The sequence below is a fragment of the Rhinichthys klamathensis genome, unplaced genomic scaffold (assembly GCF_029890125.1).
Source record: "Rhinichthys klamathensis goyatoka isolate OS25496 unplaced genomic scaffold, OSU_Roscu_1.1 h1tg000571l_1, whole genome shotgun sequence".
In the NCBI taxonomy this organism is placed as follows: Eukaryota; Metazoa; Chordata; class Actinopteri; order Cypriniformes; family Leuciscidae; genus Rhinichthys; species Rhinichthys klamathensis.
Window position 1 is genome coordinate 1,865,572 of NW_026607037.1, and position 18,301 is coordinate 1,883,872.

General features: G+C 36.7%; 1 protein-coding gene across 1 annotated transcript; it reads right to left on the reverse strand.

Moving 5' to 3' along the window:
• Positions 1-591: 591 nt before the first annotated feature.
• On the reverse strand, positions 592-5,902 carry kctd13 (potassium channel tetramerization domain containing 13). The gene is made up of 7 exons (XM_056239870.1): positions 5,717-5,902; positions 4,118-4,394; positions 3,445-3,614; positions 3,209-3,295; positions 1,955-2,007; positions 1,288-1,483; positions 592-1,201 (listed from the first exon to the last, which is right to left on the reverse strand). Exons 2-7 carry the CDS (start codon positions 4,356-4,358, stop codon positions 956-958), a joined length of 993 nt encoding a protein of 330 aa, XP_056095845.1. The 5' UTR covers positions 4,359-4,394; positions 5,717-5,902; the 3' UTR covers positions 592-955.
• Between the last annotated feature and the right edge of the window lie 12,399 nt (positions 5,903-18,301).

The following is an 18,301-nucleotide window of genomic DNA, read 5'->3' on the forward strand; positions in this document are numbered from 1 at the left end:
TTCAATTTTATTAAAATTCCAAAACAATATTTGGACGGCATTCCACATACTAATTTAATTGGCAGAACTAAAGAGGTGTTTTTTGGTCTAGGACAGTGAGTGCATACATTTATGGCTTACATTGGTCAATAAAACATCGTTTTGTGAAGTTGTTTGTAACTTAGTGGAAACTACTGTCGTCATGCCAGGCGCCATCTTTGTCTAGAAATTATTTTGAATAAAATTATAACATCGTTTAGTGCTAGAAGTATTTCAATCCTACTGATGCGTCTAACCCATTGCTGTTTTAGAGTGTATTTAGTGATATCATGTTAGAAACTACAGTGATCATTTTCTTTTTAAACAATAACAATATTAGTTTTAGAAATATTGTTTAACATGCCCATCCAAATTTTACGTACCAATCGTGAGGCACAGTTGTGTAAAATTATTTACTTAAGCTTTCTATTTGTGTTAAAAAAAAAACTGGACCCCCTGCTATCAATGGCTGCAACAACAAGCTGCGCAAATTTTGTCAGTTTCCCAGAAGATCTGACAGTCTCATGCAACATGACGCCTCCATGTGCCTCTCATCATTCTCAACACCTCAAGTCAGCATACATCACAGTTTACTATTAAACACGGAAAGATAAACTTTCACATGGCCCATACAAACAAATCAGAACATTAAAAAAAACACAACTTATTTCACATTGAAACTTGAAAAAGTGAAAATTCTGGACAATAAATTAAACGAATAATAAATTAAATTAACAAAAAATGAAAAAAGATAAATGTAAATTTACCTCACAGAAAAATAAACAAAACTGTGCCACACTGTGGCAACTTCAGTATTATTTCTAAACTAGCCCCCACCCCTCCCATTTCAGTGCAGTATTAAACATACCAAAGTTGTCTTTCTTTTCTCAACCATTTTTCACATGCATGATTCAGTACATCTTTGTACCATTCTGATTCAGTCTTTGTAGACAGTCTGCTGTCCGTGACCCCTTTCATCATGCATAATATGCCTCCGAACATGGATACGCCTCACCCGCCTATCCCCACCCCCTACCCCCGCCCCTTCCTCCTCCGACTGGCCCACACCTGGTGACGAGACGCCCCCTGACTCCAGCAGGGCCATGCCTCCCGAACCTCGCCCATTTTCATAGATCAAAATGTTGAGTGTCTCCTCAAAGATACGAGCTTCTGGAAACTCAACCTATGTGAACAGATGAAGAAAAAAAATGAAGTGAGAAAACAGACATATATGGACACAGACAAGAGAGTTTAATTCTCATTGCTCACTTTGGTCTGCTTCTTCTCAGTGGCATAAACAATGGAGGTGCAGCAGACTTCAGCAATCTTGCGCCCCTCGCCATAGAAAGACCAGCAGCATATCTCATCTCCCAACACATCTTTAATAAACAGCACTCTGCCATTAAAGCGCAGCCCCAGCTTATCGAACAGCTCGATGTTCTTCAGAAGGTTATCATCAGAGTTGCTGAGGGAATAAAGGGTCATTTTATATAGAAAAAGGCACCTCTCACTCACATTTACATTTATGAAATAGGCAGATGCTTTGATCCAAAACGACTTACATTGTATTCAAGCTATACATTTTTATAATTCATGCATTCCCTGGAAATCGAACCCACGACCTTGGTTTTGCTAGTGCCATGCTCTACTGTTTGACATACAGGAACAGTTCTATGTTTTAAAATCATTTTGGATTTTTCTTACTGCTTCCTACAGTCACCAGGCATAATTACAAGGTGTCATTGAGCTATATAATTTTGCCAAAAAGTGAGGTGTGCGTATGACAACAATTATTCATTTAGAATAGGTGACTCTATATAAGTCACATAATCACATTATGGTTCATATGCTTTCTGAAACGAGAAGGTGGTATGCTCAGAGTAAACACTGTTCTTTTTGAAATAGCAGAAGGAGCGAGAATGAGGGCTGAATGTACCTGGTATAGGAGTATTTATTGTTCCCTCTGTTATTCTGCAGTTTCACCACTGGCTGTAATGAGGAAAAGATTATTCATGAAACAAAGACCACTTTTTTCCTCCATACTGTACGCAGCAGAAGGGTTTCATTTGGATCCTTAAAGGCCAGAATACACGACACCATGAGTAAGAAAAAAAAATTGTATTACAAGTTTTCTGAAATGTTATGCTTAAATATACAAATTATGCATTTTCCAATTCATTATGCACTAATTTGCATACATTTCCAGAACAGAAATCTGAACATTGGATAAAGCCAGGTTCAAAATTATTTGTTCATTCTTTTGCCACATAAGAGTTAAAGGTTTTTATAGTGGGGATTTTGGCTCTCTTTTTTATCACTCCATTAATTAGGAAGTACTGTCAACAGGCAGAATAAAAATCACCATGTTTTTAGGAATAAAATTATATATAAATCAGGCAAATGATATATGAACAAACCCCTATGTAAAATCCTTCAGAATATAGATAGGAATAAATCAAGAAAGTTTGGTGTATGTAAGTCCTACTTGAAGTGGAGATTTCTAGCTCAGGGCATGAGGGAAAATAAAACTCATTTTTGAGAAAATGGCCTTCAAATATATGTATTGTAATTGAAATCTACAGATGCAAATCTATAAAGAGTAATAAAATAATGTGTATATTATTATGGAGGTTTTCTGTCCTCTAGTCAAGTAAAATAGCCCAAAATATCGAAATTAATCAGCGCATGCAAAACCAATGGTTTTAAATCAGAACAGATTTAAAACACTAGGCATCATGCATTTGGCAACTTTGTAAATGGTAACTGAACACAGAAACATGCGCCTCATTGCTAGGAGACGCATGACAAATGATTAAAATATGTAAAAAAAAAAATATAAAAAAAATAATAATATATATATATATATATATATATATATATATATATATATATATATATATATATATATATATATATATATATATATATATATATATATATATATTTGATATCCTCTGAGTGGAGGATGGTCTGTGCGTGTTCCCATGGTACACTACATGATTTTCTTTAAAATCAGTCTGACTGCCCATAATCTGCAGACTGGCTCGGACTTTAAGCAACAAGCATTGACTCCTCTAGACAGCAAATCTGGGCAAAAGCAGTATAGTGTATTCCAGCCCTAAGAGATTACATTTTTTTATGTGTTGTTTTTGTCAAAGGAGAAGTAAATATTAAGCCTCTGTTATCTCACCTTCCTACAGGTGGCTATCATTTTCTGTTCCTCTTTGGCTGAAGTGATCATAGGAATGTGACAACCCCTGCAGACATCCCTGCGTTTCTGCATCAACATCAAAAAAGCCATAGTAAGTGTCAAAAGCTGTCAAACACCTTCCTTGGCTCAAAGAAGCATTTCAATTCAATGCAGACATAAGCTTCTTTGAGCCAACACTAAAGGGACAGAAACACAAGCCCAGTGGATCCTCTAACCTGTAATGTGGTGAGGCAGTGTTGTACAAGACCCTGGAGCCTGTAGTATTGCGCCTCTTTCAACACTTCCTCCAGCTCCCGTGTGCTCTCCGGCAAAGGAACTGTCCCGTCCCGCAGGAAGTTCAGCACCAGGGAAAAGTGTCTCCCACATCTGTCTAGCACCACCCAGCCTTAAAAGATGAGTGAACACACATTATATATACCGGTACATCTGTTCTAGTTTCTGCATCTATAAGATTTTTTTTTAAGAAATAAAGTGACAGTAAAGACATTTATAATGTTACAAAATACATCTATTGGTGAGCATAAAGGCCCGTTCACACCTAGGGCGATAACTATAAAGATATAGTTCTAAAAAATAGTAGAGTCCCCACCACAACTATAACAATAATGGCACAGAGAAACAATATTGTTGGAATCACTTTAAGAATGATTTTGTCCAGCTGATAAATGATAAAAAAACATTGACAGCCGATCAGAATCCATTCTGCTTTAAGAGCTCGAGTCAACTAAACTGCAGCACGTGCTTAAAATAAATAGAACAATATCGTCCGCTGGTGTGGATATAGTTATCATTATAGTTATAGTTCTTGGTTAAGAGACTTCTTTCAAAAACACACAAAAAACCTCTTTTGAAAGGTTGTGTACAACACATTCTCATGCTTTTTCTTACCCTCAGAGTCTATGGAGACCTCAGTGCTCCCATCACAAATACTCCTGAGCAGACTATCCTCCTTGCTGAGCGTCTGGACGGTGGTGTAGTGGAGAGTTCCCCCCACATTGAGCTTCACGTACTTACTCCCCACCAGGCTCCTGTCAGCCTTTCCTTCCCCAACATGGCTGGAGAACGATGGGGCAGAACCGGACACAGTCACCACATTCCCACCCGACGAACCAGATGCCTCAGCAGACATCAGGGGAGTAGAAATCAAATACTGCTTATTTATTGCCTAAAAATATAAAGAACACAAATACAGAGCAGACAAAATTTCAAACTTGAATACTTCATAATTGTTTATTCATCCAAACCTGTATGATTTTCTTACATCTATGGAACAAACAAGGAGAGTTTCTAAAGAATATTCTCGTGTCCATTCATTTAATGAAATTGAATGAGGACTGGGGCTGTCAACCACCAAAATTTTCAAAGCAGGACAAATCTGATCACACAAGAATCATGTAGCCTACTATTTTACAAGAACTCTAAAGTAGCTTTGTGTGAGGAACAGACCAAAATTTAGGACATTTTTGATTAAAAATCTCCTCTAGCTCTCTTTGGCATCAAGGGGGTTCATGAAAGAATGTCTAATTTGTGAACAAATTGTCCTTTATTAGTTGATCTAGTTCACAAAACTGGTCTGAACACTTTGTTCACAAATGGGACTGATCGAGTTGTGAAGTTCAACTAGAGCAGTTAACAGCCCACTGGAGGGCACATTTTTCAGTGAATAGCATCTGTTCATATGATTTCAAAATGACCATATGTCTTCAAAAAAATACAGCACACAAGTGGATATGGATACTTTAATAATGCTTTTTAACATTTCGAAGCTTGACAGCCCCAGCCCTTCTAAATATAGAATGAATAAATGTTATTTACTTACAGAGTTTTTACTATTTGTTTAAAAAGCCAAAGTATGACATCAAAACAATCTCTGGTGATTGCTCACAAGATTTCACATAGTACAAAACACATAAAACTTTATGAGGGCAAAATAAACCAATAAATGTTGTGACACATATTCAAATATATGCATAAACACGGTGACAACCACTGAAACCATTTCAGAGCACATGTAACAAAAACATACAGAAAGCAGCAGAAACATAATATCTGATACATAAAGCAATGCATTTAGCATCTGTCAAAGAGCATCCGATAATCGATCTCACTGGTCTAAAAACAAAAAGATAAGTGAATAACACCCGTTTAGCAATAGTCTGGAGGGTTGTGATTGTGAATATCTGTCCACTCCACTGGGGAGGCCACAGATGTGTTTCTGTACTGATATCAGAGGAAATGTACAGAATTAGGTCAACACATTCAGTAAGATCTTAACTCCAGCAGAGAGATCTCGCTAATCCTCGTCTAGACCACACCAAATTTGTTTCCCCTCCATTAACTAGTCATTTACAACTTGACAACTGACAGTTAAAAGGAAACACATGTACAGAATCTGACTAGTGAGCATGATGTATGTGTCTTATATTGATAAGCTTATTAGCTCTTGAGCTAGCTCTTGAACGAGCTGTCAACAAGCAAAACACTTACCGAGCTGGGTCCCCGCGATAAGGTGCACAAAATATAAAGTAATCGCTACGGACTGTTACATCTATAACAGTAAACCTGAAATGATTTTTCAACAAATCATAATTTCCTCTGTTGTCTCGCAGCACGACTGTCCTCTTCCTCTTTCTTGCTTGTTGTGGGTTGACAATGGCTGCTGCTCACCCTCGCGAGGAGTGTCTTTCGTTGACTGATTGGTCCAAATCAACGTCTGTCAAGCGAGTTAGCCCCGCCCCCTGGCTGTAACGGCCTTCAGCGAAACCGTTTGAATTGGGGCTATTTTATTAGGTCAATGTTTTCTTCTGTAACACAACATTCAGGGCCGGTGTGGTGAATAATCCGGTTACTCGGTGTGAATAGTCCGGGCGTAGGACCCCATTAGTATGCCAGTAGTATGCCTGATCTGAATCTGTTCTCGCGATAACTTGTAGCTAACGTGAGCTGTTTTAGTGTTATTATGTGGTAGCTTTATGTAGAACGCTAACTCCCGTTGCTATATGCAAGGTAAGATGAAATTAAATTGCATATTGTATATGTAAATTGTGTATATTCTATATCTAATATTTAAAATCTCAAGTTGCGTCAATAGCAGAGGAGAAAGACCGCGAAATTTAAAAATTACTGTTATTGTGTATGAAATGTAGTTTTAAGAGTTTTTCAGTCGACAATGTAGTTGTTTCAATCTCAAATATGTTGTTTGTTTATACAGATAGCGCCTATTTAAAATTATGATGTGACGTTTTCGAAGATGTGAGATCCAAGGGATCACCGGACGCTCAGCGCTCAAGTACCCCGCCTGGACCAGCCCAGAGCCATATAGAGTGAGAGTTGCGACAACTCCATTGACTCCAATGGAACGTTTTTTTACAGCAATGGCGGTTTGCGGAGCCTCTCAATAGTTCCCGGAAGTAGCAGCAGCGCGGTAGAGTTACAGCAGAACAGACCGTTTGTGATGCACTTTTAAAAGGTAAGACGTTTAAAGAATAAGATTGTATATTATCAGTACATCTGAATCAAATTAACTTGTAACTTAAACTGTATTAAAGCATGCTAGTTGATTATTGCTTTCTAAATTAGTAGTTTTAGGGGACGTTATCAGGTAAAATAAAGGTCATTGGATAAAGTTAGTACCGCATAACAAACCACGAACAGCATATTAATGTTTAAACCCGTTCTATTAATGCATGTTTATCCTTTGTTGTGTAATAAGAGGGAAATACTTCTAAACAGAGGTTAAATATAACATTGGGGAGTGTGAAAGTTGTAATTGATAAAATGAGAATATCGGTTTCATTCCATATTAAATGTGCAATAACGGGGAAAAATCCTTATTTTAGATTTCATATTTGAGTAAGGAAAAACGTATGTTTGGCGTTTTTTATTCATTGTGTTTCTGTTGACTATTACCTTTCTATATTATGATTTAGCTCAGCTGATTTGTATTGATGGGAAAGGGAGATGGAAGTTTATAAGTAAGAATAAAAAACATGCTTAAAACGGCAGCAAGCCGTGTTCTAGATCAAATCACACTAGGCTAAATGGGGTATTATAAATACCATAACTGTATTATATACTAACTCCTATATATAATTTATCCCTTTTTTGTTTCCTTTATCTCTTTCAACACAAGAAGCACAAAGAGGATTCGGTGGATCCTGAAGACTCCTGCACTGACGCTGTACCCTCATCAATCTCAGCTCCTTGGATTTTGCAAGACTTTACCTGCTCCCTATTTTTAATAAACATTAAACTTCCCAGTGTTGGTCTTTGTGGAAAAAGTGCAGATACACCTAAGTATGATTAGCACAAAAAATGTTTAGTTCTATTTAGATTGCTCCTGACTTGAGCATATTTTCTGTGTCTGACAACATAGAGGAAAGGCCAGACAACATGCTTGACGTGCAGTTTATTAGACATTTATAAATCCCATTGTGCTAATTCAGTGCAAAAGTGTATATGTGTCATTGACAAATAAACAAATTACATCAGTTTTGAAAAGATTAAAAAAAAAACATTTGTTTCTTTGTCAATGACCTCTTTTCAAAACTGATGTAATGTATATTTTTTGTCATGAACAATGTATTTGAACAAGTTTCAGTTGTGAACATTTCTAGTGTTTAAATTCACCTGAAAGTGTACCAACCTACCCATAACTTTAAAGCAATTACCAGTATTTGATAGAGATCTACAAGGATCATTATGGCTCCTCTGGACAATGCATTATCATGCACACTGCAATTACCATAATAAGAGAGCCATGTTTGCAGTTGTGCCCCCCTGACATACAAATTGTTAGACAAAAGGTTTTCAATTATCAGCTATAAATCTACTGAAATGTATAAAATTTGTTTATATGAAAGGTTAAAATGATGCCATAGAATTTCATTTTAATTTTTTTATGATTAAAACACCATTTAAATTAGTATTTTAGTCTGTTCATTTGTGCGGACAGTTACACAACCTGACATTTTGGGGGGTTTAAGATAACAAAACATAAAATATGTATTATCTAAATGTACTAAAAATGAATTTAAACTAAATAGGTTTTATAGATTAAAGTGATGTATGTCATGAATTTATCAAATTATGTTAAGGAAATAATGTACTTGGACACTTAGAAAATAATGTATGTGTGTGTGTATAATCATGTTTTGTTTTAAAATGAAATATATTATGTATTTATTTATATAGTAATAAGTGCATAAGCATTGTAAACATTACGATGAATGCAATTTTACAATTTACTTGTTTGCAATGGCTTTTTAAGACAATCACCTGTTTCCTGGAAGTCTCATGTCCTTGTGAAACCATAGTGAACATTACATGATAACCCTTAAATAACATACAAGTTTAAGAACACAAAAATACTTCAAAACAACTGCAAAACGGTCTTTAACCAAGGTAAAGTTAGCCAGAAAATATGTTAACAAAGGCAGGCAACACTGGTTGACCACAATAAACATTAAATATCAGCAGATTTTTATCTTTTAAAAACAATATTGCTGTAACTACATACACATACTACATCCAAATGTCAATGTATTATATACATATTGTAAACCAACGCATTTATTGACTACAAACTACCAAAAATCACAGTTCAGCTCTCTACCTCCATCGATTTGAATTGGCGCCGAAGCACTTCCTGGAACTATCTGAGGTCTCCGCGAATCACGTGACAACCAAGCATTTAGAACTTCCGTTGTCGCAACTCTCTCTCTATATGGCTCTGGACCAGCCCACCTCGGCTAGTCCAACCATTCCTTCTTTCCTAGGAGACTCTTGTAGATAAAAACATATTGCAGCATCAAGCAATATCTAATGAATCATATCACAGTTACATTGTCCAAGTTTTGATTTTAGATTGGGAGAAAAATCTGATTAATCATCTGTCCACAGTGGACCTCGTGCATCAATGCCATGGCTATATTTCAGCTATAGTTCATACTTATACTGTGAATATTGTTTTTGAAAATACTTAATCTGCAGTGACATTTATGTAAATAAATGTATTTGTATTATTAGAATGTAACGTGGGAACAGAGAACATTACTCACTGCTCCTAACTAAAGAACTTTTGTAGCTTTAAAAAGGATTCATATATCTAATTTATATATTATGCAGTGCAGAGTGTTGTACGCTTTATTCAATTTCTTTTTATTTCCCATATTTATCAAGACATCAGTAGCCTTATTAGTATCAGTGATACTGGCCTTCATGTACATATTAAAAAAATATGTAATTAAACAAGTAGTTAAAATATAATGTCCCTATTTAGTTATTTTATGTTTTTCTACATTAATCTGGAGATTAAATGTGAAGTGATTAAATGATAAAATATAGTAAAAATGTATAGAGACTTGGGTAACACTTAATAATAATGTTCAGTTGTAGGCCATTAATAAGTGGTTAGTTAATGATGAACTAATCATTTACAAAACATGCATAAATGATTAACAAGTGATATACTAACATTTTATGTATGTTTTTTGTAATTTCCATTACACGTGATTAGTAAATGATTACCTAATTATTTATGAAACATGACTATGCGTTCATAAATGATTAATAAGTGATATACTAACATTTTATGTATGTTTTGTACATTTCGTTACAAGTCATTTACAATTGATTAGTTAATGATTAACTAATAATTTACAAAATATGACTATGCGTCTCATAAATGTTCATTATGTTAAATTTTTTGTATGTTTTGCTCACATTAGGTGCACAGTGGTTAGATTCTTGTGTTTCAGAGAAGACAGCTGTCTATACCCTCACCAGTCAGCACTTACATTGCAGTGCACACGACACTACACACTACAGTGTTCAACACCTGTTATAGATGTGTAAACGCATTAATAAATATTTTACAACACTTTTTGCATCCCCCAATCTAAAGTGTAAACTATTAATTACTTGTTAATGTGTTACATTTACCTTTTACAAATGACACTTACCCGTTAAAAATTATCTGTATGTGCATAAAAATTATCTGTATGTGCATTCAAGGCATTTACAACGCTTTCTGCACCCTCTAACTACATACATACACATTTTTATTTTATTTATTAACCCCGTATGAAACGCATATTCATGTTTTATAAAAGATTAGTTCCTCATTGGTAACACTTTACTTGAAAGGGTGTGCATAAGACTAACATGACACCGTCATAATCTTGACATGACACATGTCATGAATATGCAGGAGTTTTTATGCATGTTTATGACAACTGTCATTAAGTGTCATTCGCTCAATTATGACATTTTGAATGCAAATATGACATTGTGTGAGATGTCTTTGTTCAAACAAAAAGCTGCAAAAGGGCCAAATTTTAATCCCAAAATTTCACTGTATGCGAGTCTCTATTTGCCCCAATGGAATAAATGCTTTGTGGGATCTCCATATCTCAGCTCTGGAAGGCTCTAGAGCCTCCAATCATGCATTCATGTCTCGGCACCTTCTAACAGAATACAAGATTTCGAGAATATCCAAGAAACTTTTTTTTTAGACCCAAAATATCTATAAGGGGTACGTGTACCTTATAGTTTTTTTGGGTCGAAAAATAAAGTTTCTTGGATATTCTCGAAAACGTGGATTCTGTTAGAGGGTGCTGAGACATAGACATGAATGCATAATTGGAGAAATTTTGGGACTCAGGCGAGCCCTCCATATCCGTCCAATGGCAGCTTATTTGTATGGTCGTTTGTACAGGAACCTCCTATATGTACTTCTTATATTATTCAACAAAATTTTTATTGACATCTACTATTTCTTTTAGATTCTTGACACAAGGATTGCACAGCTCTGTAAAGCACATGGTGGAACTGCTTTACAGGTGCACACGTTCGTTCTCTGGTGGCGATCCTTCACTATCAAGAAACATGTGGATGACAGTCACATTTCTTGTCTGAAGGTAAATGAAAATCTATCAAATAAATTTCAGGGGCAGGGGACACATTTACTTACTTATTTACTTAAAAACATTTTAAAGGACCTTGGTGAGATTGACACAGTCCTTATTCCAAGAATTGTTGGTGGACAGAGCCCCGAAAAGGGAAACCACTTCATTTTGTGGGTATGTATGGATAAAAAAAATGTTTACATTTTTGCTCAACAGTTGTTACTCTGGTTACAGCGGTTTCTGTTTATGTTCGTTGTAAAGGTCTTGGATGGTTTGCTGAATCGTATTCGCGTTTACGACCCCACTGGCAACTACAAGTCGATTTCTGCGATGGACCTGGCTATACTATGGTATTATGTGCTTTGTAAATGTCAAAATTGTTATCTTTATTTACTAATGTACATTTATTAATTTCTTTTTTCTATTTTACAAAAGCAATGCCTTCCGAAATACTTGGGACTTGGGAAAATGGACTGTTGAGTACCCAGAACAGTGGAGGCTGGCTGACTCTAACAACTGTGGGGTTTTGGTTTGTACAGTAAGTTAAACAAATGCTTTTATTTATTTATTTTATTATTTATTTTTAGCTACATTACTTTAACAACTGTGTTTATTGCATTAGATGGCAGAAATGGAGGTGAGGGACAAATGGACCTCTATGAAAAACGAGGTGATACAGGGAGACGATCTGTGGCATCTGAGAAGATATCACGCATCATCAATGGCAGCATATGCTGTTCAGCATATGACGTATAAAAGGTATGTGTAAAATGTGTGTCCTCATTCAAATAAATCAACATAAAAGTGTAATTTAGATCAAGTAGATCGATGATTTTTCAAATATAGGACAGTCGAGGAGGTGGAAAAAAAGGGAATTTGTTCTCTTGTCAGTGATACTGAAATTCAGGTACATATAAGACTTTACAAAACTTAAAATGGCTAGATATTGTTTGCTATATTAAATATTTTTTTCAGGAGTTGTTCCAAGGAATTGTGAAAGGCTCACTGAAACCTACGTGGAACAAATGGTGGCAAACGAAGACTGGGAAAATGTCACAACCAAAGAGCTTTCATCCAGCCTTGTCAGCACATGTTGAGGAACTTCTAGGACACATTGACAACATTGTGTTTAAGCAAAAGAAGGAAAAAAAGCTTGAACATAATTACCTTGTAATGTGTGAAATGATTCCTGAGGTATGCAATTTAAGGTATCATTTTGGTACAAATATATACTATATAGTATATATTTTAATTAAGAAATTGAATCTTCTGTTGTTCAGATCAGCCTTATAATACTGAGACGAATGGAAGGTTTCAGTCAATTTTGGGCTGAGATATCTTATCTTGTGGAGTGTGTCATTAAAATGGCCTTGTAATGTCACAACATCCTAACAGTGAGTGATGTTACACAGCACAACAGACTTTGCGTGTACAAATGCATGTGTTACAGGATGTTTGTGTGTTTTGCAGGTCACGACCCAATCATACCAAGGGGAAATGACGACAAGGTTCAGCGAGGTAACTACGCCTGCTGCGTTGTGCCTTCCAGTTTGCCCATCTAAGTAAAAACAGTGAGTGATGTTACACAGCACAACAGACTTTGCGTGTACAAATGCACGTGTTACAGCATGTTTGTGTGTTTTGCAGGTCACGACCCAATCATGTGTTTTTTTGCAGAGTTCCCTCAAGCCAGTCCATCCATGACACCCCAGGTTCAACGAGCTAACTACGTTCTGCTGCGTTGCACCTTTGGGCTTGCAGATCCAAGTAAAAACATTGAAACCCATTTTTAACGTGGTTTTTTGCAGAGTTCCCTCAAGCCAGTCCATGACACCTCCTCGCCTACCAGGTCACGACCCCACCATCTAAAGGGGAAATTGACTGACTGCATCATCTAGGCCTTAGGATGGTTCCACAAAGAATTGACTGCATATACAACATGAATTTACTTCAAACTAAAGATTTGACTTTTCATACAGCAAAAGACACTGCATCTATTTGTGTCTCATTAGTTCTCAAACTTTAACCTTACAGTTCATTAAATATTTAAACACAGCTAACTCGACATTAATTGTTTTTAAATCTTCACAATGTATAGCCAGAGAACTATCACAAAAGTATTTAGGAAAGTAAAGACATACAAAAGTGTTTCTGTTTAAAGCTGCTTTGTATTGTTGTGAAAGCTCTATAAATGTCCTAAAACGATGTGCATTTTGCTTGTAGTTTTGTGTTAATAAAAATGTAATATATTACATCTCATAATTAATTCAGTTGAATTCATTATGTATTGTGAAATTTAATTACAATTTTATACAAGTTTTGGTTCACTAATTTTATTACATTAAATGTTATTGTGTTGTATGATGTTCTGTATTAAGATTATATTATGCCATAAATCATAATGCATTAGTACACAAATGACATGCTTGTAATAAAAAAAGCATATTATGCCCTATTGCTTAATAACAAATAACTTTGTCACAAAACACACTTAAAAATGGTATTTCTTTAAAATAAAAGATTATTATATGAATTAAGGTGTTTGATTACATTAAGATTTGTGATTCCATAATGTTATTATACTGTTCTTTAGTCAAGGCTTGACAACCAATTAAATATTTATACCCACAAAACATAGCTAGCATTCTGTAATTTATTTAAATGTCTAAACTGTTAATAAGAAAATAGTAATATACACAAATAAACATTATGTTATGGCTCTTTTAATAAATAAAAGTGTACCTGTAGCATATTGTGCCGATTATTGCTTAAAAAATAATGAATTATAATCGCACTATTAACTGCTGTGAATACGGTAAGGCAGTATCAGTGCAGTATAAGCTCATAGCACGATCATCGGATAACGTTAGCTGTATGCTATGCTACTAAGCTAACTAAAAAACACACTAACAACGAGAAATGTTTATTTTCACAATCTATAGCTTCGGTTAAATACTAGTATATGAAACGTATAATTTAAAATACATTAATGACTCGTTATACCGTAGTACAAACGTCTTCTATAATAAAGTGATTTTGTATGATTTGTAACCAGGCACCAAAGCGATTACCTATAAAACGTGCTTTGAACCAATCGGATTGCTTGTGTCCTACACCCGGACTATTTACACCGAGTGACCGGATTATTCACCACACCGGCGCTAGCCATTTGGGTGCCCTAAGCACAAATGCTTGGTGGTGCCCCCCCACTCCCAATCACCAACCCAAGGAATAACAAGCATTCAGAATTTCTTAGTTAGGTTCTCTTTACTTCCAAAATAACTGCTGCAAATAAATCATTTTACATTAACAATGGCACCAAATATGAAAATAAATAAATAATATAAAGGTTAAAATTATAAATAAATACCAAAAACCACCACAATTACTAAAAACACAGATTTGGAACATGAATGATATATGTGTGTACTGTGCATAATTATTTTGTATATATATAAATACACATTTGCATGTATGTATAAATATTTGTTATTTATATATAAAATATTTAAATTTATATATAATATAAATTATATATAATTATATACAGTATATACATGCAAATATTTCTTAAATATATACATGTGTGTGTATTTATATATACAAAATAATTATACACAGTACACACACATATATCATGTAGATACAAACTTTTATTTTGGATGCGATTAATCTTTTCCCAGCCCTAATAATTTGACAACTCTGTGAATATGAAAATATACAAACACTGAGATTGTGTTTTTTTTTTCTAATTGCAGTTTCACCAACAGATGTCGCCCTTGGGCCTTGGCCTATGAACCTCTTGAAAATTATCCGCATAGAACAACAACGAAAAAACGTATCTAAGCGGTCTTCCTCTTCTTCTCAAACAAACTAACTGCATCTTAAACAGCCCAAGTTTCAAAATTCGAGAAACCCCTGGACCCCCGTTAAAATAAAAGATTCAACATGCAGGGCTAAAAAAGCCCCGGATCATTTGCACTACTAGCGACGCCCCCCTGGACATGCATTCACGACGCAAGGGCGCCCGCGCTACAAAACTAACATTTTTATTTAAAACATTGTCTACCTGCAAGCGACGCGCGAGTATCATCCCGCTGTCTATTCTTTTTCCTTTTTTCCGCCCCCGACTCTTGGTGCCTTTTCGAGGCCATGTCTGAGGTCGGTGTCTGCCAAATTTTACATTGATTGAGGCATAATCTAACAGACCACTGGGAGGTGGGGAAGGGGGGGTACCAGAGGGAGACTGGCACAGGAGATTCACCTTTTTCTCGACTAATTTGGTCTAGGCCTATATTACTTTTGTATTGCTTTTGTATATTAACATGCTTTAGACATTTTTTATTTGTTATTTATACTAGTAGCCTATTGTGATGATTTTTCACGACCCAGATTTTTTGGTGCCCCCCCAAGCACTTGGTGCCCTACGTGCAGTGCGTGATGTGCGTGTGCGGAGCGCCGGCCCTGACAACATTCTTTCAAGTTTTAAACCTTTAAGTCTTAAAAAACGTGGAATATGTAAATGAGTGTAATTTGTGTATATATATATTATGTATTAATGTGGAGTTGGCCCCCCCTTTGCAGCTATAACAGCTACCACTCTTCTGAGTATTTCTGTGGGAATTTTTGCCCATTCATCCAGTAGCGCATTTGTGAGGTCAGACACCGAAGTTGAATGAGAAAACCTCTCACAATCTCCGTTCTAGTTCATCCCAAAGGTGTTTGATGGGGTTGAGATCAGGGCTCTGTGTGGGCCAGTCAAAGTCTTCCTCACCAAACTCATCCAATCATGTCTTTATGGACCTTTCTTTGCCTTTGTGTAGCCTACTGGGGCACAGTCATCCTGTAATAGAAAAGGGCCTTCCCCAAACTGTTCCCACAAGGTTGGAAGCATAGTATTGTCCAGAATGTCATTGTATGCTGAAGCATTAAGATTTCCCTTCACTGGGAGTAAGGGGCCTATAGCCAAACCTCTGAAAAATAACCCTATATCATTATCCCTCCTCATCAAACCTTTCAGTTGGCACAATGCAGTCAGGCAGGTAATGTTCTCATGGCATCTGCCTAAGATTCCAGTGGTGGCATGCTTTGCACTTCCAGTCAAGTCAAGTCACCTTTAATATAGCGCTTTTTACAATACAGATTGTATCAAAGCGCTTCACAGTGATAACATGAAAACAATATAACAAAGTTTGTTTCTAAAAGAAAATTGCGTCAACGTCAACGTCCACCTTAAGTAAGGCAGATCAATAATATTATTGAATATTAAATGTCCCCAACTAAGCAAGCCAAAAGCCAAGGCAACAGTGGCAAGGAACCAAAACTCCATCAGGTGACAGAATGGAGAAAAAAACCTTGGGAGAAACCAGACTCAGTCTTGGGGCCAGTTCTCCTCTGGCCAACGAAGGAACAGTGCATGATTCGGGCAGCATTACAAGTCAGATTGGATCGGAACATTTAGAGTATTTATCCATTTCCATCTTTTGGAAGTCCAAGTAATCATCTGATGCTTAAGTTGGCATTGTACTTGGTGAGGTGTGGCTTGCATGCAGCTGCTCGGCCATGGAAACCCATTTCATGAAGCTCCCGTTGCACAGTTTTTGTGCTGATATTAATGCCAATCTAAACTTGGAACTCTTCAGCTATGGAATCAGCAGATTATTGGCGACTTTTATGCACCGTGCACCTCAGTACTCAGTGACCCCGCTCTGTGACTTCACGTGGTCTTCCACTTCATGGCTGAGTTTGTGCTGTTTATAAACACTTACAGTTCACTTACCGTTGAACGTGGAATATCTAGCAGGGATGAAATTTCACAAAGTGAATTAGTGCAAAGGGGGCATCCTATCACAGAACCGTTGAATTCACAGAGCTCTTTAGAACGACCCATTTTTTCAAAAATGTTTGTAAATGCAGACTGCATAGCTAGGTACTTGATTTTATGAACATGTGGCAATGGGTCTGATTGAAACACCTGAATTAAAAAATTAAGTGGTGTGTCCCAATACTTTTGTCCATTTAGTATATATATATATATATATATATATATATATACCTGTATACAGTATCTCACAAAAGTGACTACACCCCTCACATTTCAGCAAACATTTTAGTATATCTTCTCAAGGGACAATACTATAGAAATGAAACTTGGATTTATTTTATAGTAGTCAATGTGCTGCTTGTATAGCAGTATATATTTACTGTCCTCTGAAAATAACTCAACACACAGCCATTATTGTCAAAATTGCTGGCAACAAAAGTGAGTAAACCCAAGTGAACAACAAAACTGTGTCCAAAGTGTCAATATTTTGTGTGAGCACCATTGTTATCTAGCACTGCCTTAATTCTCCTAGGCATGGAGTTCACCAGAGCTGCACAGGTTGTTGCTGGGACCCTCTTCCACTCCTCCATAATGACATCATGGAGCTGCTGGGTGTTAGACACATGGCACTTCTCCACCTTCCGCTTGAGGATGCCCCACAGGTGCTCAATAGGGTTCGGGTCTGGAGACATACTTGGCCACTCCATCAACTTCACCTTCAGCTTCCTCAGCAAGGCAGTTGTCATCTTGGCGGTGTGTTTGTGGTCGTTATCCTTCGGCCCAGTTTCTGAAGGGAGGGCATCATGTTCTGCTTCAGAATGTCACAGTCCATGTTGGAATCCATGTTTCCCTCAATGAAGTGCAGCTCCCCAGTTCCAGCAGTACTCATGCAGCCCAAGACCATGATGCTACAACCACCATGCTTGACTGTAGGCAAGACACAATTTTCTTGGTACTCCTCACCAGGGCGTCGCCACACAAGCTGGACACCATCTGAGCCAAATAAGTTTATCTTAGTCTCATCAGACCACAGGACATGGTTCCAGTAATTCATGCTCTTGGAAATGTTGCTTTCAGCAAACTGTTTGCAGGCTTTTTTGTGAGCCAGCTTCAGAAGAGGCTTCCTTCTGGGACGACGGCCATGCAAACCGACTTGTTGCAGTGTGCGGCGTGTGGTCTGAGCACTGACAAGCTGACCTTCCGCTTCTGCAACCTCTAAGCAATGCTGGCAGCACTCATGCATCTGTTTTTTGAAGCCAGCTTCTGCACCTGACGCACAGCACGAAGACTTAACTTCTTTGATTGACCCTTGCGAGGCCTGTTCCGAGTGGAACCCGTCTT